General features: G+C 40.2%; 1 protein-coding gene across 1 annotated transcript in view; it reads right to left on the bottom strand.

The window, feature by feature from the left end:
* CRYBG3 (crystallin beta-gamma domain containing 3) overlaps window positions 1–21863 on the bottom strand; it is a 204269-nt gene that overhangs the window by 28081 nt on the left and 154325 nt on the right. The window contains exons 13-18 of the mRNA XM_088481057.1: window positions 17901–18043; window positions 13276–13402; window positions 11648–11680; window positions 7545–7654; window positions 5705–5831; window positions 1288–1427 (exon numbers count right to left, since the gene is read on the bottom strand). Coding sequence (XP_088337183.1) covers window positions 1288–1427; window positions 5705–5831; window positions 7545–7654; window positions 11648–11680; window positions 13276–13402; window positions 17901–18043 — 680 coding nt within the window. The remainder of the gene's footprint in view (window positions 1–1287; window positions 1428–5704; window positions 5832–7544; window positions 7655–11647; window positions 11681–13275; window positions 13403–17900; window positions 18044–21863) is intronic.

The following is a 21863-nucleotide window of genomic DNA, read 5'->3' as shown; positions in this document are numbered from 1 at the left end:
ATTGGGGTCCCATTCCCAAGATATTTCATTATTATATGCAAATATTACAAAATATGGAATATTCCATTATCCAAAATACCCCTGGTCCCAAGCATTTTGGATATGGGAGACTCAACCTGTAGTGCAACTAGGAATGTGCTAGGCAAAATATTAAAGACAGACAAACTCTCATATATCATTTCCACTTTAACAAATGAAACAGCGTCAATAAAGCCAACTTTAAAAATAAATTAATTCTGTTTTTGTTAGGAGAATAGTGCTGTGTAGATTGTATCTGTACCAAGTTACCTATTCCCTGCAAGCACAACATAAATGCCTGATTCCTGCCCAATAGCGCAAATCTAATCATTGTGTCCGGCAGCACAGTCATAGTGTTTAGATAAATCAGTTATTACACATTCTGTCCATACCCAGAAACCCCCTTTATGGAAGGACTTTGCACTGGTCACTATGATCATTTTGGAACTGCCCCTTTTCATAGTTCCATGAATCGTGGCGATAGATAGATAGATAGATAGATAGATAGATAGATAGATAGATAGATAGATATGGAGGTGATAGATAGATAGATAGATAGATACAGTAGATATATGATAGATAGATAGATAGATAGATAGATGTGATATCAATATAAAATGCAGCATAAAACGCACTATATAAATGATGACAGCTAGAATCTAAATGGGCTGCTGCAGACAACATCATCATTCATTGTCCTCTTCAGTTTCCAGGTTTAATTACAGGATACAAATAAAATGGCCACGAAATCCGTTAGAATGTTACCATATGCACTCACATTCCTTCTTACAGCCCACTGACCTTCCCAAGTCTCATGAGTAACGCAGTCATGTGTGATATGCATTGCCATTGGCATTTGAAATATAGCTGTTGGATACCCGTCCTAATGGGATTGGACTTCCCACAGACCAAATGGGTCACACAAGGTCATAGGCCCAGAGAGACCGTGATACTGGGCATTCTTGGCTGAGGAGGGCACCGCCTGACACTAACATCCTTAAAAACAATGCCCTCTTCAGCCAGGAATGCCAGCTGATTCAGTCTCTCTAAGTTCTTTAAGCACCAAGGGTGCAAAACGACACAGTGCGTAACTTCTAACGTGTTTCATAGGCCCTTAGTTTATAAACAATACCATATTCTCAAATACATTGAGCTCTTCTTTCCCTCTCAAACAGTATAAAAGTGTATTTTGTATGTTTATTTATGCACAATTCTGTTTTATACATGGATACAGATGTTTTGTATAGCATTATAATTACTGGTACTTACAGTCCTCTTCGTATCCACACAGACTGGGTGTAGAAGTGAAGGTCCTTGCTTAGTACAGAAGTTACAGGCTCCTCAAAGTGCAGTTCTCTCCCCTCACATGAGTCCAGGGCAAACAAACTGACAGAAGGTTCAGCAAAGACCTAACAACAATGCAATAACAGTAGAGTGGTAAGTGCTTTAGCTAAAAACCACCAAGGGGTATATTCGCTAAAGGTCAATTTTAATTGATGCTGTGTTTCTGGAGCTAAATCACACATTTACTAATACTTAAAAAAACAAATAAAGAAGTAAATGTGTGATTTAGCCCCAGGAACACAACTTCGATTTTGCTCGATTTTTATCTATTTTATATCAATTAAAATCGACCTTTAGTAAATATATCTCCTTGTCTTTCACAATGATTCTGAGCATACTTGAAAAAGTATAATCTGTGCAAATTGAAAAAAAAAAAAAACCCTAGGCTAATAATATAAAATAAATAAAAATATTTGGGGTGGGTCTAAGGAGCTGATTCAGACCCGCTCGCTAGGATGTGTTCGCTGGTAGCTGGCCGATTGTTGCTTTCTGCGCATACGTACGCATCACAATGCCCGTGCGCGAACCACTGCAAGAGATCGGGAAGCGTTCACTCGCTGCGCATAGACAACCCAACAGAGTGAGTGACAGGAGAAGCCGTTTGTGGGTGGTAACAGGGGCAGGGTGCAAACGCATGCGTGCCTGAGTGTCTTAACGCCGTTTAAGAGGCGTGCATACTTATCAGACATCATCATTGTACACGTCAGCTGGTTGTATTTCACACTGAAGTGATCACAGTGCTTGCGGCAGGGTATAGTCAACCTCAAACGCTGCGATCGCATCCGATGGTGCTCGATGTACTAATGGTTTAAGCACTTCCAGGAGATGACGTGCGCAAATGGGCGTCTTATGAATGGCTGGTGGCCGTCTGCATACACAAAGTGATCGCATGCCAAGACATAGTGGGCGTGCTAATGCCTTGCCGTGCGATCGCCTGCTTTGCTGGGCGTGCGCTGTATTTGCATACAATGGGTGCGAGTGAACGCATCTATCGAGCGGGTCTGAATGAGCTCCTAAGTTAGAAAAAAATTAGTAGGATTGCTGACAAAACAGGAATTATTTGCCCAAACTCTCTGTAATCTTTGAAGCAGCGACCATTGGCAATCTCTTTCCATTTAAAAAAACGTCACCAGCAATTGTTTTTTAAATGTCTACAAAGCTCTTATTCTTTTTAATGTACCAATTAATTTGCTCCATTGACTTAATTATGATAAGCTCCATCAATGTAAATTTCCTTTGTCTGCCAAACAGTCGAGTTGCAACTGCCATAATTTAAAAGGTAAAACCAACGCGCCAGCACCGGCATTATTACAGTTGAGCCATACAGTAATCAGACAGTTCTGCACCCAAATGTCAAGTCTATTCCAAATGATCCTGCACTTTTTTGGGGGTATTTGCATCTGCTTGGAGACCTCAGTTATTTATTATCACATTAATCCAGGGGCGGAAGTATTTAATAAATTTGTTCATGTATTTCTTAACATTATTATTAACATTGAATGTTTCCACTGCAATTATATTATTTAAATAATAGTAAGCTTTCAATATTGAGCTCAAAGTATTAACAAATAATTTACCACTACTGAAAGACTTCTTAATTTCTATTGATATGTAAGAAAAACAATTAACTCGGCTGGGAAGCTCTGGGAATATGGAGAAACAAGTGAAGGATCATGTGATATTCCTCTGACAAATTTAGAAATGTTTCGAAGTGTCTCCATAAAAAAAAAAAAAAAAGCTTTTCACATTCATCTCAATGTGCCCACTCATTTCCATGGAACTATTAATACAGTACACCTGTTCATATAGCACCGAACTAAATAGTCCCATTCATTTCAATGATCATACATAAAATGGTTTTGGATTAAACTAGTGTCTGAAATCAGTAAAACCAGTTTCGATGATTTCAGAATCGAGTTATTAAATTGATCTTTCATAGAGTCCCCATCGTTAGATGTCTAGAGGTTTGGAAAAGGGATGATTTATAGGTCAATTAGTCCCTAATTGATGATTAGGACATCAACCTGTACATCATATAATATAAAGGTCACCAATGTGCTGTTTTACATTTGAAGAAACCCTTCAGTCTCCTTACAAATATTTCCATAATTGTCCTCTCCTCCAGCTATTCAGTACAGGATGGCCCCTTCCCTGTTATCTAATATCTGACCCAGCGTTGCTCTACTCTATCTATCCTACAGGATGTTAGAGGTGAATGGTTCCTTCACACCATTCAGCAGAATAATAATTCTCAGCCAGCAGAGAGCACATCATTCTCAGAATCCTCTATGCACTGTGACCTGAAGAAGAGATTGAACAGGAAATAGGACATTGGAGTTCTCCGTAATGGTAATGTCACACAAGCAATTAAATAGCTTTAAGCGTTTCAGCATGGTACTTAATCGGTAAAACACTAATACACCGTAATGAATAGAGACTCAGAACCAGCAATTGCAAAGTGTATAATCACTAGTTTTTAAGTCTCTTTTCATTTCTCTGTAGCGGTGTTCTAGAGATTACCCGCCACGCTTAGAAGTTAGTTTATAATCGCACATGTTAGCTCCCCCTTAAAGTGCAGAAGTGCTGATTGCAGCCTTAAGCTCAGGAATCTAAAACATCTGTATTAACATTACATTATTATCATTATAATTTATTCAAATGTTTCCGCAGTGCCTTACAGGGTATATATACAGCAACAGTAAAACATGACATAACAATGGTACAGTAAATGTAAATGTACATATCTATGGGACAACACGGAGCAATAAACTAACAAACTACTGTAGGTAGGATGCGGACTAGAGGCTTAGGTTAGGAAACTCACTGTATCTTGACATTAGTGGAAAGAAGCAAACTATGTATTAATCAGGGATTGTACACAATAATATTGTTATAAGTCTAAGGAGCTGATTCAGGGCCGCTCGCAAGCGATGTGCGCTCGCAAGCGGCCCGATGTTTGCACACTGCACATGCGCCGGGTCCGACGTGCGCGAGCCCCCCTGAGCGACTGAAGACGGGGCGGCTGTCGATGTTGATTGACAGCTCACCCCGTTTTGTGGGTGGGTAGGGGGGGTGGCTGGACAAACGCAGGTGTTCCCTTAGGAATGCCTGGCGTTTGTTGGGCGGTCCAACTGACATCAACAGCATCGAGCGGCTCTGAATGAGCTCCTAAGTCCCAGAATGCTCTGACAGCGACAGTTCCTACCATTAAACAGGCCTCCTTCTAACACAAGCTTAGATAGTTGGCATCTACATCAAGACTTCTAGGTCCATAAACACAAATAGAGCCACAGGTTGACTAGCTCAGCCCTAAAGCAAGGACACTTAAGGGCTTATGTAATAGCATGCGACTTCCAGCTGCCAAGCTGGTTACGCCTTCATAATGACTGCCACTTTAAAAATACAGGAAGACTCGCAGAAGTTCCCACAGCGGCTGGAAGTCGCACACTATTACATAAGCTCCTTAGACTGATTTTGAGTCTCACGCAAAGTGGCCGTAGCTGCGGGCAGCCGTGGTAGCTTGATTTAATACCTTAGGCTAATGCATAGATTCCCAAACGTGGTCCTCAAGGCTCCCCAACAGTTCAGGTTTTAGAGATATCTGTGGTTGAACACAGATGGTTAAATCAAATTGACTGAGGTACTAATTAAGTCACCTGTGCTCAAACATGGATATCTCTAAACCCTGAACTGTTCGGGAGCCTTGAGGACCGTGTTTGGGAACCTCTGGGCTAATGTGAGAGTGAGTAGGGTTATTGTCAGGGTTTGTGCGTCTGCCAACAGCTGCCCATTAATTTTACGCCGATGCAACCGTCTACTGTTGGCACTTGCAGCAGCCCCATGCTAGGTGCCGAGATCTGTCAGAAACAGGCTTCCCTTCCCTTTTCCCCTTGCCTCAAAGTCTCCCACAAGTCAGGGTGGTCCCGTGTGCTCGCACTGCTGCATCCAGTTGCTGCCCCAAAACACCCAATTTCTCGGAAAATCAGAAGCATTGTGCAAAAGTGCGTTTATTTGCAACAGCACAAGTGCCTTTTGCATCCGTGAACCGAGTTTTCTCCAGCTCAAAATCAGCCCAAATAAAAAGCCCTTTCATCAGTCATGCACAAGAAATGGTACCATACAGTACATACACTCACTGAAGCAACTCATTCCATTAGAGAACCCATCTGGAAAATCCCTTATTTCCTAAACACGTGTTTGTTTCAGTGACTTTTAATTTAGCAAACTATTTTATACAAATAGCCAGCACAAAATCTGTAAGGCACTGACTGGCTACAAACATCAGTAAGGATACTTATATTATGTCCTATTACACTTTGTACAGCGAGCACAGATGTCTTACATAGTCTATCGGCTTGATGTATTTGATCTCAGCGGTGGGGATCCCACATGTTGCCAAGTCTGGGAAGAGGCCCTCTTCTAACACACACAGATTATCACATGAGTCTGCCTGGTAACACAGCAGCCAGCTGGAAAACACAACCCATTGCAACAAGACATTGTCGTTATTATTATACAGTGTTCAGACTAAACAGGTGTGTGAGGACAGGGTGCATGGAAGATACGTTAGTCCAATATGACAAAACAAACAGCGTGGACACTATTAAAAGTGCTAGCCTCCCTCCCTATAACTAATAAATGTACCCTTTTATGGGGATGCACATGGATTTGCAAGTTAAGATGGTTGCATCTATGGAGGAACAGAATTTAGCAACTGTTGCTTGGTGGAAAGGGCTGGATCGGAGATGTTCCTAGCATGAGTGTGTAATCTTCTGCACCGTCATGGGATACAAGTGATGGAGTTGGTACATTTATACATTTATTGGTAGGGGGTAACTCAGCAGCTATCTCCCTGCACAAGGACATGCATTTCCTGGGTACTGCCCTTTCATTTGGGACCCCTTCCAGCTTTGTGTTATACGGAAAGGCAGAACAGGTGCCGTCTGCACCAACCCCTAGTATGTGAAGCAATGCACAGGAGACCCTAAGGGAAGGAAGGGGGTAAGGGACGCTTCCGAAGTGGCCACGCCATTTTATACGTGAGTATCGCCATGTGTACTGCACCTCAATACAAAGATTAAACAAGTTGGCCGGTGTGTAAGCCCAATGGCAAATCATGGAACTTTCATTCTGTAACCTTTATTGTCTGACCTCTATATACATTTGAATAAAAACATTTCTATTTATTTTTTTTTAGTTAAAATATAATGAAATATGTAAAAAGTACTGTTATTGTTTCTGTTGCTTTACAGTGGGAATATTAATGCTGTTTGTAGCCAAGCAGGATGGCAGTAACAGATGAGGCAGCAGTCAGGACTTAGTGACCCCCTACACTCTCTTTCCTAGCTTTGGGGGAGTGTGCAGAATGGGTCCTGCTAACATGCACGCTAGCCCTTGAATGCCTCTGCCTGATTGACAGGCAGAGGCATTTAAGGGGTGGGGCGGGTGCCGTTCTGGGAAACGGGGGCCTATGCGGTCTGGCTTGCGAGCCCAGGATACTGCGTTGATCAACGCAGATCCTGGGCTTGTCACTCCTGGAAAATGGGGCGTATACGCCCCTGCCCTGCCCCTTAAATGCCTCTGCCTGTTAATCAGGCAAAGACATTTAAGGGCTAGCGTGCATGTTAGCAGGACCCATTCTGCACACTCGCAGAATGGGTCCTGCACATGCGCAGATTCCCGATAGTTGGGAATCTGCGTTCACCTTGCGTGCACTGCTGAATTAGCCCCTTAGTCCTTTATACTGCAAAGAATCTGATTAGTTTAAAGGTTCATTGCCACCTAGTAAACTATCTTCCTAACAACCCCCTTCCTCCGAGCTGGCTCTGAGTATCTGCACTTCTTGGGGCCCCTACGTTACTCTCACAGCACTTTAGGGAGACACTGTAAGTGACTGTGGCTTGTGATTGGTTCTCCTACTAAAACCCTGCTCTGCTGCCATATGAAGTTGGTCATTACCCTAGATGGCAGCGCAGCTTTAAATAGCAGCAACAAATATTACCAACAATTAGCACCTATTAATGCAAAAATGCAAATGCAAAAATTGGACGGAAATTAAATTTCATTTAGCGTACACCCCTAACAAGCAACTGGGAATCCTGATATTCCAGGACAATGTATTCTAAATTTCTTTAAGCAAAACACAGCACAAATATTATATCATTCACAAATATCTATCTTACCATCCTCTTAAGACCTTGAAAGACCCGGGCATGAATGAGGGAAAGTCACACACTTCCTGCGTGAAATCCACAGACTCCCCCTGAAAATTGCAGCTTTTATATGCTTTAATCTACAAAAAAGAGAGAAAAAGTGTAAATGTGTGACTGGTGACAGTTCTGCAGACTAGAACCCTGTAACAATTGGCTACATGTAAAAACAACAGACCTTCCCTGGCCTGATGCTCATACTACAGTGATGTCAAAGTCTAATGAATCTGTGTTGCTTATTATTATTATTGCATGTGTATTTCACTTTGTTCTCTTGTTATGACATCTAGCTTTGATAGATAGGGGAACGAGGACATTTTGCTGAAGGAGAGAAGAGCTTGTGGAGCGCAGTAAGAAAAATGTGAAAAATTCAAGATAGCTAATTGTAAATGCCATAGAGGGCGTGTTTTTATTTATTTTGCAGAGTTTCATAGCAAAGCAGCTGAAAGGCTGCTGGTTCAGTTGAAGTGCAGTTATTATCTACACACTGTGGTGGCAGCCATTTTGTTGGCTGAGAAAAAAATGATAACAGCCTATCAATTCATGCCTCAGTGATTTGGAATCGATTTGCTCACAAAGGGGCTGATGTATCAAGCAGTGAACAGTGGGCCTGATTCAGAGCCGGACGTTCTGACAAGAGCGCTCGCTCTGAATCAGGGCCCTCCTACCTAAAAGTGGAGCGGCCTCCTGGCCGCTCGCATAGCTGTGGGTGACCACCCACAGCTTATGCGAGCAGCCAAAATGATGGTCGCGATGGTCAAGACCATCGCGACCATCGGGCTTGCGACGAGAACCTGCGTTAGGGTCTCGCTGCCGCAAGCCCAGGAGTGCTTTTGGCTCTATCAGAGCCAAAAGCACTCCCACTGACATCACTAGTGATGTCAGTGGGGCCGGCCCCAGACGGTAGGCGTTCCCATGGGAACGCCTCCGTCTGTGCAGCCACGCCCCCGGCACGCCCACCAAAGGGGGCGTGCTGTCACTCACCATCGACAGCACGCCCCCTTTGATGCGAGACCCATATATGCGGGTCTCGCGCATGCACACGACAGAGCTCCCTCCATCGTGCGCATGCGCACTAGGGCACCATCGACCCGCTTGCGAGCGCTCAGTGCTCGCGAGCGGGTCTGAATCAGGCCCAGAGTGGAGAAATAGACCAGTGGAGAAGTTTGCCCATAGCAACCAATCAGCATCTACCTATCATTTTATAGAATGTCCTTGATAAATGCTTCCTCAAAGCTGATTGGTCGCTATGGGCAACTTATCCACTGTTCAACTTCTCCACGCTTTTCACAGCTTCATACATAAACCCCAAAAAGTCGCACAAATGTTGAAATTTGGCCATACCTAGTAAACTGCGCATGTGTTGTGGGGCTGCTTTCAGTACGTTCAAGTGATTCAGAATCATATGGATGTCAGTCTTTTCTTGGTGTCTGTTAAATGAGGGTTACTGGTTGGCAACAGGCATATGCGTACATAAGATAAATATTCTGTGGCTGTGCAGGGAGTTACTATCTTCGCTGAGTTGTGCGTATACACAGTAAATGGCACTTAAATCCACCTAGCATGGGGTTGCTCTTAAGTACGAAGCACAGGGGTGGTGCGATTGTGTGGATCCATATGACTCAGAATACAGGCTTAAACTTGCACTAACATAACATCTTAAGGCTGGTACACACTAAACGATGTCTAATGTGTACCAACCTCGTTAGTGACAGGACCCGGTGGGGTGCCAACATCAGCATCGGCAAGTGTATACACACGGGAGCGAGCATTGTCAGCGACATAGCGGGTACATACGAGACAATGTGCCCATTATGTCACCCGATCTGGCCAGAATCAGGCCCAAGATGGCAAAGACAATGGGACTTTTTAATAGACATCCAAAGATAGTGACAGCAGGTGAGAAACATTTGCGCAGCCTATAGCATTAGTTTCAGGAGCCTATAGCATTAGTTTCAGGAACCCGCCCAAGTCCCCTGATAAGACTGCCAGGAACACAACACCATAAGTCAAATGAAGCTATCTTCCCCCGGGGTGGTAACATGATACACAAATAACAAAATGTTATTTTGTAACAGGTACATACCAGTTATAGTTCATATACTGTACATTGTAACACTTGTTATCTCTGTTTGATCTGTTTTATATCCTGACTATCTAGTTAATAAAATAACATGAAGAAACAGCTCAAACAAGAAACACAAGATGCACAATCTTAAGCACAAGCTCGACTTAGTTCTATGGGCACGGTTCTGCTTCGGAGCAGTGTTTGGAACTTGGTAAATCTTCCTTTATCTATAATGTCAACAGAAAAACCTCAACAAACTAACAGCTACATCAAAGCCATGAGCCGGGCAGGATGTATACTTTGGTCATTAGTGGCAGATAAAGCCCTATCATTCATTACTATATAAAACAATCTCAAATAATCATATAAATCAAGCAGAATATCTTTCTAAGAGACAGTCCACAAAGCACATGTACCCAATCCCCCGTGGCGCTGGTAGTATTACTAAACTACTAGAAAAGAAATAGCTCTTTGATTGCTACACTTCCCCAGGCTGCAAATGTGGGTATATGTCATCTAGACTCTAGTGACTTTCCACTGTCTGATCAGGGGTCACTGGAGCAGGTCAACGACCACATTCTGTTAGGGGACAGACAGGTCCTCTGGCCCACATCTCCCTCAGGGTAAAGCTGGGTAAACACTATACGATCTATTGTCCGATATATAGTTCTGACGTGGATTGGAAAGATATATCGCACACATCATATAGTGTATGTGCCCAATCCATTGTTCATTGAATCGTCCCATCTGCTCTGCTGCACATCAGATGAGACGATTCCATGGCTGACACGGTGTTGTTACATGCAGCATGTGGCAATACATCTCGTTGTCATTCACCCGATTATGTAGTGTGCACAGCAACAAGATTTATCATTACATCGAATCGCTGCATCACTGGGTCGCACCGTGGTATAGTGTGTACCCAGCTTAAGACTAACATTCCTACCCACCTCCACACTGCAGGCCTTAATGGTGAGGATAGCATCACTTCATCATGGTTAGCTAGGGAAGAAGTCTTGGTGGAATCTGATATTCAGCACAACGGTCAAGAAAGTATAAAAGACAAATAAATGTAAGCATGCAGCAGACACAGTGTACACTGTGACATCATCAAACAGCGGGAAACCGCCACTGGAACGAAGTGGGCGATGGTTACCAACATTGCCAGCACATAATCGAATTGAAGAAGCATTTTCATTGGAACAAAATAAGTGATTGTTATGAACCATCGATTTCCAAGGGCCATCCCCATAGGCAACTGCACATAGGCCACCTCCTGTCTTAAGACACCCCTGGGACATTTTGTGCTGCATCAACCAATCTTTGGTGCTAAGGGGTCTATTTACTAAGCAGTGTTAGGAGACAGAGTGAAAAGCGATAAGGTGCCAGCCAATCAGCTCCTAACTGCCATCTCACAGGCTGTGTTTGAAAAATGACAGTTGGGAGCTGATTGGCTGGCACCTTATCACTTTTCACTCTGTCTCCTAACACTGCTTAGTAAATAGACCCCTAAGTAACAAAGAACATCTTATCCTCCATTGCAATTGTATCTAATCATCGACAAAGTGTTCTGTCTAGAGGACACCCTGACGATTATATATTTTTCTTAACAATAAAGACAAAAGAGTTTTAGGCGCTACTCAATGGTACTGAAACAACTTTGAAACATAATGGACTGCACGCATTGCCTAAATATATAAAAATAAACATTTCTGATAGAGACTAGAGGACTGCGATTCCATTCAATGAAAATTTCCTACAGTTAACGCAAGATGTTTATGAAAAATTAATTCTTGCAGCGTGCGCCATGCATTTTTCATAAACAGCATAAACTAAAGAGGCAGCAAGTTCACCTGCACATAATTACATCTCGTTCTGAGTTAACCAACGTTTTCAGTTGAAAGGGATCTCCTATTTCATGTGGAACCAGAATAAACAACTCCTTACTCATTTAATGTTCAGTGTTCCGAATGCAAGTTCTTTAGTACGAGCAGAAAATACCACTTACCAAATGTTTCACAGCGTTCCTCCCCAGTGGTTCCTGAAAATGAAATGAACCTATTATTTCAGCAACTTTATTTCATTAAGACCTTTACTTTTAGCTAAAAAGCTTTTACTATGAAAGACAGTATAAATCAAAGACACTAAATGGCAACCAAATTACGTTGTTATATGCATAGATATACAGTATCTGCATAAATATATATAACTATAGCAATGTACTCATCTTATAATCTTAAAAGTGTCATTCTAAATACTGAAACACACCTCTATTTAAATAAACTTTATTGGCAATAGATATAACAGACAGTTATACGTTCTGCTCAAAGCTTTATTAGAGTACTGGGGAGAAATTATAAACATTTGTATAACCTTTTTTTTTGCAAGTAAAATTTATTAAAGATTTTGAAATACAAATATATAGGCACAATAGCATGTCATAATATTCAATATTCATGGCAGTATACAAAGTAAAGTAACCAGAATATTACAATATATATGCTGTATGGACTAGAAAAGACCACAAACAAATAGATGGCCTTGTATAAACCATAACATAGAAAAGTGCAAAATTAAATGAATCATCTAATATAACAAATACAAAATAGTGGAATAGGAAGAAAAAGTAAAAAGGGAGAAAGTGACGGGGGGAGAGAAAGCGTATCCACAGGAACCTAAGGACCAAGATACAGAAGTTAAGTGATCAAGTGCATGTGGGAATTAGAGTTATAAAACTCCCATCAGGGATTTATAGCGAGCCGACTCGCAAAATTCCAACCAATACAACCATACCTTCAGGTAATTTTGGACTGATCAGAAGAAACAGTAAAATATCATCCATTGGGGTAGATGTATGATAGCGGCACTTAACGTGCCGCTATAACGCTTCCCACTTCAACTCTTTACCGAGGCGCAGCAGGAAGCACTACCGATAAGATGTAAGAACATCTCATCGGCCAGAGAGGGGGAGCGTTAACTCCCCCCTCCGGCGCTACCAGCTAGAGACCACAGCGCATCAGCCTAGTGCTGACGCCCTGTGTCTCTGTCCCGGCCGGCTCCACTGAGCATGCACGGGATCTCGCAAATATCGCGAGATCCCCGCGTGCAGCCTGGAGCCGCCAGCCGCCGCAGCAGGGACAGCGCTGTCCCTGCTGTGGGGATAGGCTGGCGCCAGGCTGTAGCTGTCGATAACGACAGCTACAGCGGGCCGAACGATCAGACGATCTGACCGTTCGTACATAGCCCAGGCTATCGGCGCTGCTATCTTGTAGATAGCAGCACCGATAATTACAGGGGCGCATAGCGCCTCTGTTACTTACCGCCCAGACCCCCGATCATACATCGGGGAGAAGCGGTATGAGTGCACCTAACGTGCGCTTATACCGCTTCTGGGCTTCTTACATCTCCCCCATTGAGCGAAATAGTTAGATCCTTTGGAACCAATCTGAATTTGTTTACCTTTTTAATTTAAAGGGATTGATAATGTACAATTTTATCTCCAAAACAGCGATTCTCCACTACAGTATAGTCTCAATAGTGGTAGAGGCTTTCCAGAATCTGTAATGGTTTTATCTCCTAAAACTTAATCAAGCTTAAAATAATAAAAAAAATAATAAAATCCCCCCCAAAACTCACCAGAAGAACCGGCCTGATAGACATAATTGTATTTTTGCTGCCTCCCCAGTCCATATACGTCTTATATCTGCCTTTTTCCAGTATATATTGTTCTCCACAATAATGCTTCTGTGCATACGCTACCCACCTGACATAAAAACAATGTTATGGTACTTTCTATAATACATAATAAGAACAACATAAACATCATATTCATCATAAAAACATATTGCTTCTATGGCCCGTATTCAATTAGCCGCGATAATTTCGCCGTCGACAGCGGAATCTAGTTTCCGCCTACATCGCGTGTTTTGGGCGCGGAAACTTATCGGGCGCGCCCCCGCTATTCGCCTTATTCAATTCCAAACGACGATGTTGGAACAGGCGGAAAGTGCTGTCAGAAATGGGGTAATCAGCCTGAACCCCCCAAAAAAGTGCACTAATATTGGGGATGAATGAAGATGTCCCCGTATAGGCCTAATAAAGCTGTTTGGAGTTCTTAAGTTGTTTCAATAGCTTCTAAATAGCGTATTTACACAAGTGGTGAAGAATGGCATATAGCAGTATTTTTGGGGAAAAATAAGTAGTCCTGTCAAATTTGGGGTACTTCAAAATGGGTACTAGCTTATTTTAAAGTCTCTAAAGTGAAGTTAAAAATATTGTGAAAAACCTACCAGTTGCAAGCACCTGCAATCAAAAAAACACCTCACCCCTACTTGCAGACCCCCCCAAAGTCTATTTAGCTACTTTTTATGTTTGTACCCCAAATTAGTACTTTTTCGCCCCCATTTTCAAAGTCATTTTTTGGGGTGTTCCCCCTTTTTTTAAGAGATTTTTTTGACGCAGTTATCCGTCCCAAGGATGCAGACCGGTTTCCCCACCTTTGCACCCCAAAATAGCGATTTTGCACTTCTTCTCGTCACCTATTCATAGGCAAATCTTTTTCGCCTATTACATTGCATTGCGTTTTTGCGTACGCGAAAAGTGTTTGCAATTGAATACGACAATACTTATCCGCCTGACGAAGTGACGTCATCCGCGATACTTTTCCGCAGATTCCGACCTTTCGCCGCTAATTGAATACAGCCCTATGTGTGCAATAAATGACAGATATCAGCAATACAGAACGGCCATTGCTATACAGAAGCTGCATTCTAGTTTTTGTAAGACGGACACAAGTGCCTGCCAGAGTACAGCTTATCCAATGTCACAGGAAGGCGATACCGGGATTTGTATCTGGTTTACTGAACGCTTATGTTTAATTGTTTTCACGTTTTACAGTTTCAACTCTCTGTGCGTTTACTTTTCTTATTAGTACACTTCTTTATTTATGAGCACTGATTCATAGGCGAATGAAGCATCATTAATATGATATACACTATAAGGCTCTACGACAAGAAAATAATCAATGGCTTTCCGTCAATAGAGAAACAGTGTCAACCAAACACCTGGGGGTACATTTACTAAGATGGAAGTTCTATTAGGAAGTGATGTTGCCCATAGCAACCAATCAGATTCCAGGTATTATCTTCTAGAAGGTGCTAGATAAATGAGAAGTAGAATCTGATTGGTTGCTATGGGCAACATCACTTCTCAATAGAACTCCCATCTTAGTAAATTTACCCCTGGGCTATAGTAGCCCAGATCAATGATAAAATGACTGGCATTATTGCCATTCCCTAGGTCACTGAGGAATCCTCTGCTGGGGTGGAAACTGTATTTCAGGGGGGGCCTTTTGCTTTCTTTCAGAGTACAGTATCACTTTTTTCAAATGGTAATGGGAAGGAAGGGTGTAAAGTTATGTTTTTCCAACAAGAATAAGTAAATTGATTCTACATATGTAAAGCACTGTACAGTACAAATTAAACATATGAAACATAAATGACAAAAGAAAAAGATTATTTTAACCAACAAAGCCACAACATAACGTACACATGCAGTCAAGAAATTTAAACTTTTTCTTTAATGAATTGTTGAACAACTAAATGTAAATCCCATGAAACAATGATGTGCGTTCAAAATAATAATTCTGGATTACTGTAAGCAGACACACGCCGCTGTTCACCTCTTTTCATCAAGCTGTTATTAATAATTCTTGTGTCATGTGACTATCGCTCGTCTGGTCAGCGTGTCTCGTGCCGTATGGCGTGCAGATGTTAGGTGTATGAGGACACCTTGATTACACCATTACAACAACCCCAACTAAAAACTGCTACACTGGTTGCCATACTGGGACGCCGATAGTGGATTATTCATACAGACGTCTGCCACCTGCCGTGTCCCAGAACTATGCCTTCTCCGCCACATTAAGACGCCATCCACCCCACGGTTATCTCGGATTTTGTACTAATTGCAGCATATCTTCGTCTGGTAAGCGCCTAAGACGCAGGACATAGTCGCAATACCTGGCAGCTGCAACAGCAGCATGGAATCCTCATTGGTGTAGTAAGACGCTGCAAGTAATGAGACACAGACGCTACTAATTACTATCCTGGGTTATTTGGCATACTAAGATACTGCAGGCACTCAGGACCTAATTCAGAGTTGGTCGAAGCGGCCGCACGGTCGTACGGAAAAAGGGGCCGGATATGCAAATGATTCCCTCGCAAGTTGCGTCCCTAAGTTCGGATCGGTAGTTGGCCGACCAAGGGGAGGAAGCGGTTGAAAGACAAAAAAATTTGCCCCCTTCTCGTACGCATTGCACGTCATCTCCGGGCATATAAGGATTAATCGAGACCATCGGGACCCATCGGAACTGGTCGTAGAGCTTAAGGTTGACCATACCCTCTCTTAAGCTCTACGATCATGTCAGTGTAAAAACCTCCCAAGTCACATGTGTCATGACGCTACTTTGTTAATTATACACTCCGATAATCCGTATGCACTCCCATAAAACGCCGTTCGCATAATGAGGCACGCCTGCGTTCGGATCTCCACTCCCCCGTTTTCAAGAACCTTCCCCTGTTACCACCCACAAACGCCTCCATCTGTCACTCAAACTACCGACCTGGACTTTACGCATGCGCAGTATAGCGAACATCGGTGGCGTACGACCGTGCGGCCGCTTCGACCGACTCTGAATGAGGTCCTCACTTCCACTGCAGAAATCCTGGGTAATATATTTTTTTGTATACATTTTGTTATATTTTTGTACAGTACCATATTTTTGTGGCTAAACTATTTATTGTGGCATTGAGAACTTTGGCCTATTATACTGCACAAGGAAGTTTATAACAATTTCAATGTTCCATCTGGAGAATTGCTTTCATTAAATTGAATGGTTTGTGTCTGGGTTACTCATCCAATTCACCTAGGAACAGTTTCAGAGATGGTCGGAATTGCATAGCCGCACACAAGCAGTAGTACAATTCCGTCCATCTCCAATACAGCGTTGCGACTAAGATGCTCACCTTAAGGATCCTTTACCCAACCCAACCAAATGAATACCTGGGTCTCTCAGTATACTACCACCAGAAAGACATCTTACATGGTTAAACGGTAACCCATCCCGGATAGTGTAGTCACATCTGATGACATATTTTTTCCCTTGTTATTTAGGAGAAGAGGGGGTAGAGGAGCATTTAGATTTAAAACACAAATGGTGGAGTGTCCAGTGGTAATTGGGCCAAACACCCCATACAGGGCCACCCCAAAAATGATTGTTCCCCAGACAATTTTCTCTCCCGGACCCACCTCCCATTGAGAAATAAAAAAAAATATTATATGTCAATGTCTAATTAATGAAATTAGGTTTAGAACGATAACTTTGTAAAGTTTTGGGGTGGGCAAAGCAAACAACCAGTCTGATAAAACCCCATTTATCAAATGTTTTGTCATAATGTGAGTTGCTGCAAAAACAGCCCTAGGCCTCCAGAGAGAACAGCCCCCTGACATGCCCAACCTTGAGGGCTGCCTTGACTGCATAAACTTGAATCTCTTTATCAATGATGAATGCAAGTCTCCTGCCTCTTTTTCACGACTTAAGACAAGAGGCTACAATGCCAGTGCGCCCCCACTAAGCCTCTCCAACCTGAACACGTAAATTTAGTATTGACCAGTGGGTTTAGACTACATCGAGGCAGAGATAAATGTTTCTCTAATGGGTTTTTACGCCCGGTTGGCTTTTGTGGTCTTCTTGTTCCTTTGACCTTGAGGTCTGTAAAATCAAAAAATGAAAAATCTCTGAAATAGTATGTGATAACCATAATGCTGTCTAATGAGATAACCGTGTGGCTGCTGAAGAACATCAAAGAGGTCCTTATCTATATATAGTTGCTGATGGAAATGTGCGTTAAGTATCACTTATCAGTTAGTGTAAAAAGGATAACATCCTGCTTATAACTGCTCGGTAACTCCCAGACACATTTCATTTGTACAGGAAAATGTATCAAACCTTCCAGACAGTACAATTGGAGATGTGGCCTATAGCAACCAATCAGATTACAGCTATCAATTATATAAAATGATAGCTAAAATTTGATTGGTTGTTATGGACAACACTTGTAATCTTTAGAAGGTTTGCCAAATCTCCCCCATGGTACTAATTGGAAATGGAAATCAACTTCATGCAGATTTATAAGCAGTATATAGTTACTCTATGTTACACTACAATCGTTATATTCAATAAAAACACGAAATATACTCACATTCCTGTTTTCACATGTATACACTGCATTTTTGGGTTATATCCAGCCAGTTCCAGGTCAGGAATCGCCTGGTTAAAAAGATCCACTTGTTTGCCATCTTCTGCTTCCGAATCAAGCAAGGTTACAGATGCCTCCAAAAAGTTCTAAAGTACAATAACATTTGTATATCAGCCAGACTCAATGCTCCTGTGTATATATATATAACACTCAGAGTGTATTTAATCTTAATATAAAGGTAGATAGAGAGCTATATTTTGAAAACATACGGTATAAAAGGAAAGACAGTGAGCTACAATACTTGCTGGTATAGAAACAGTTGTTATGGCCTTTGCATAGAATTTTTCAAGGAACATTATCAAAAGTGGTGCCAGGCCCAGCACTTTGCAACACTGCTGGTTTGCAGCCAATAAGACACAGCATTCAAAGCTTGGGGGAGCTGTATTAAGCCTTGGAGAGAGATAAAGTATAAACCAATCAGCTAACTGTCATTTTACAGGCTGTGTTTGAAAAATGACAGGAGCTGATTGGTTGGTACTTTATCTCTCTCCAAGGCTTGATACATTTCCTCCTTGATCTGGAGCTGCATATGTACTCAAAGGGGAGTGCTGACACTAGTGCGTTAAGGCTGTATAAGTGCAGCATAACTGTAATATTGTGGGTATGACTCTAGTGTGCATTCCAGGCACCAGAAATAACAGGCTGGCTTAGATCAATTGCTAGTTTATTTTAATACAAGTTTTTTAAATAAAGCAAACAAATGAAATTCTGATATGGCCGTAGCAACAATACCACTTGGCAAGTACCGGTATATCACAAACCACAAAATGCCTTTGCTTACAAATGGACCAGATAATCCATTAAGAAATTGATGTTAGAGTCCACAATCACTATTAGTAAATTGGAATAACAATTAGCTACAGGGCTTTACAGTGCAACAAAATACCTTGCTTATAGATAACCTTAAAGTATATAAGTTAATGAATCATTAAGGTGACACCTGTAACTCCAATTATCCCACTGGTTGAAATCACTACATAATTCCCAAGCTGGGATGTCTGCACATTCCGCTCTTTACTTTAGTTTGAGATAGGCGCCACTGTGCGATAGCGTTAGGCCTACAGATGGAGGTGACATCATTTATGCAGTGGAAGCTGAATAATATCCTTGTGTAGGAAGCCCTTGTGATCTAAAATACCGGTGTTACTTACAAGCTCGTAATTCGCATGCTCTGAGCAGCAGGATTTCCTAAAGGACTGTCAGGCATTTGGAAGTGGAGCATCGTTTTCCTAATAAGGTCCCATAAATGTGGTGCTTAGTACACTGGGATTGAAAAGAGTATTGACTATAGGGTATTAAATCCATTCACCTAAAATATTGTTATACAATAAAGGACTTCTGCGAACATAGTATAATCCTTTAAATGGAGGATTCCAGTGGAAAATGTTTATAATAAGTGTATCTTATACCAATAATATTTTGTTACATTGTTTATAATAAGTGTATCGTATACCAAGAATATTCTGTTACATTGTTTATAATAAGCGTATATTATACCTAGAATATTCTGTTACATGGTTTATAATAAGTGTATCTTATACCAAGAATAATATGTTACATTGTTTATAAGTGTATCATACCAAGAATATTCTGTTACATTATTTATAATACTCATATTTTGTACCAATAAAATTCTGAATACATTGTTTATAAGTGTATCTAATATCAAGAATATTCTGTTATATTGTTTACAATAAGTGTATCTTATTCCAAAAATAATCAGTTACATTGTTTACAATAAGTGTATCTTATACCAAGAATAATCTGTTACATTGTGTATAAGTGTATCTTATACCAAGAATAATCTGTTACACTGTTTACAATAAGTGTATATTATACCAAGAATAATCTGTTACATTGTGTATAAGTGTATCTTATAACAAGAATATTCTGTTATATTGTTTACAATAAGTGTATCTTATTCCAAAAAATAATCAGTTACATTGTTTACAATAAGTGTATATTATACCAAGAATAATCTGTTACATTGTGTATAAGTGTATCTTATACCAAGAATATTCTGTTATATTGTTTACAATAAGTGTATCTTATTCCAAAAAATAATCAGTTACATTGTTTACAATAAGTGTATCTTATACCAAGAATAATCTGTTACATTGTGTATAAGTGTATCTTATAACAAGAATATTCTGTTACATTGTTTACAATAAGTGTATCTTATACCAAGAATAATCTGTTACATTGTGTATAAGTGTATCTTATAACAAGAATATTCTGTTACATTGTGTATAAGTGTATCTAATATCAAGAATATTATGTTATATTGTTTACAATAAGTGTATCTTATACCAAGAATAATCTGTTACATTGTGTATAAGTGTATCTTATAACAAGAATATTCTGTTACATTGTGTATAAGTGTATCTAATATCAAGAATATTCTGTTATATTGTTTACAATAAGTGTATCTTATTCCAAAAAATAATCAGTTACATTGTTTACAATAAGTGTATCTTATACCAAGAATAATCTGTTACATTGTGTATAAGTGTATCTTATAACAAGAATATTCTGTTACATTGTTTACAATAAGTGTATCTTATACCAAGAATAATCTGTTACATTGTGTATAAGTGTATCTTATAACAAGAATATTCTGTTACATTGTGTATAAGTGTATCTAATATCAAGAATATTCTGTTATATTGTTTACAATAAGTGTATCTTATTCCAAAAATAATCAGTTACATTGTTTACAATAAGTGTATCTTATACCAAGAATAATCTGTTACATTGTGTATAAGTGTATCTTATAACAAGAATATTCTGTTACATTGTTTACAACAAGTGTATCTTATGCAAAGAATAATCTAATACAAACACTTTTCAGGCGCTTAGTTAAATGATGTATTATATTTAAAAATGGTGTAAAATGTATACCCCAACAATTTATGGGAATTAAACCAAGAAGTATTATATAGAGGGTGCTGCGCTTATAAAAATATATAATAAACTAAATATTTGCCTAGGCTGAAGTGAATTATAGACACGCCTGTATATAAATATATACAGGCATGTCTATAATTCAATTTAGCCTAGGCAAATATTTAGTTTATTATATATTTTTATAACAGCAGCAACTTCTATATAACAAAGAATAATCTGTTACATTGTTTATTATAGTTGTATCTAATACCAATAATATTATGTTACACTGTTTATAACAAGTGTATTTAATACCAGGAATATTCTGTTACATTGTTTGTAACAAGTGTATCTAACACCAATAATATTCTGCTCCAATATACTATTGAGCATTTTTTACAATCTAGGCTAGTACTGTATATATCTGATTATCCAATATGGGTACCCTCACTACTAAGTCTTATATTATATAATTTAGTTTTTACACGCTGACAGCATTTGGCTCTATCTATCTGTGAACCAGGAGGAGCTGTAAAAAAAAGGCAGCCAGTTTTGTGTGGTTCAGTTCCTAATTGGCATTACTGAGCACTGATTAATCCAAGAGGAATGTGACTATGGCAGCTATGTCAGAGGGAGCCCCTTATCTGAACCTTACATATCTCACTTTTCTTAGTTAAACTGTAACAAAATGAGCAGCTTCCAATATTAACAAAAATCACTATAAAGGGGTATATTTACTAAAGTGAGAGTTTTAAGAAGATGAGATGTTGCCCATAGCAACCAATCAGATTCTACTTAACACATTTAAATAGCACCTTCTAGAAGATAATAGCTAGAATCTGATTGGTTGCTATGGGCAACATCTCCATTTCTAAAAACTCACACTTTAGTACTGTAAATATACCACTAAGCAACTTGAATGGAAATTCTGAAGAGAAATAAATACATTTATGCAACTAATTAAAAATATATCTAAAAATAAAAACTGACATACTGTGCTGTGAAATGTTGAGCTTTACA

The sequence above is a fragment of the Taudactylus pleione genome, unplaced genomic scaffold, assembly GCF_031769625.1.
Source record: "Taudactylus pleione unplaced genomic scaffold, aTauple2 ptg000262l, whole genome shotgun sequence".
NCBI lineage: Eukaryota > Metazoa > Chordata > Amphibia > Anura > Myobatrachidae > Taudactylus > Taudactylus pleione.
The sequence above is the reverse complement of the archived record's forward strand: the minus strand, read 5'-3'. Positions and strand labels throughout refer to the sequence as shown.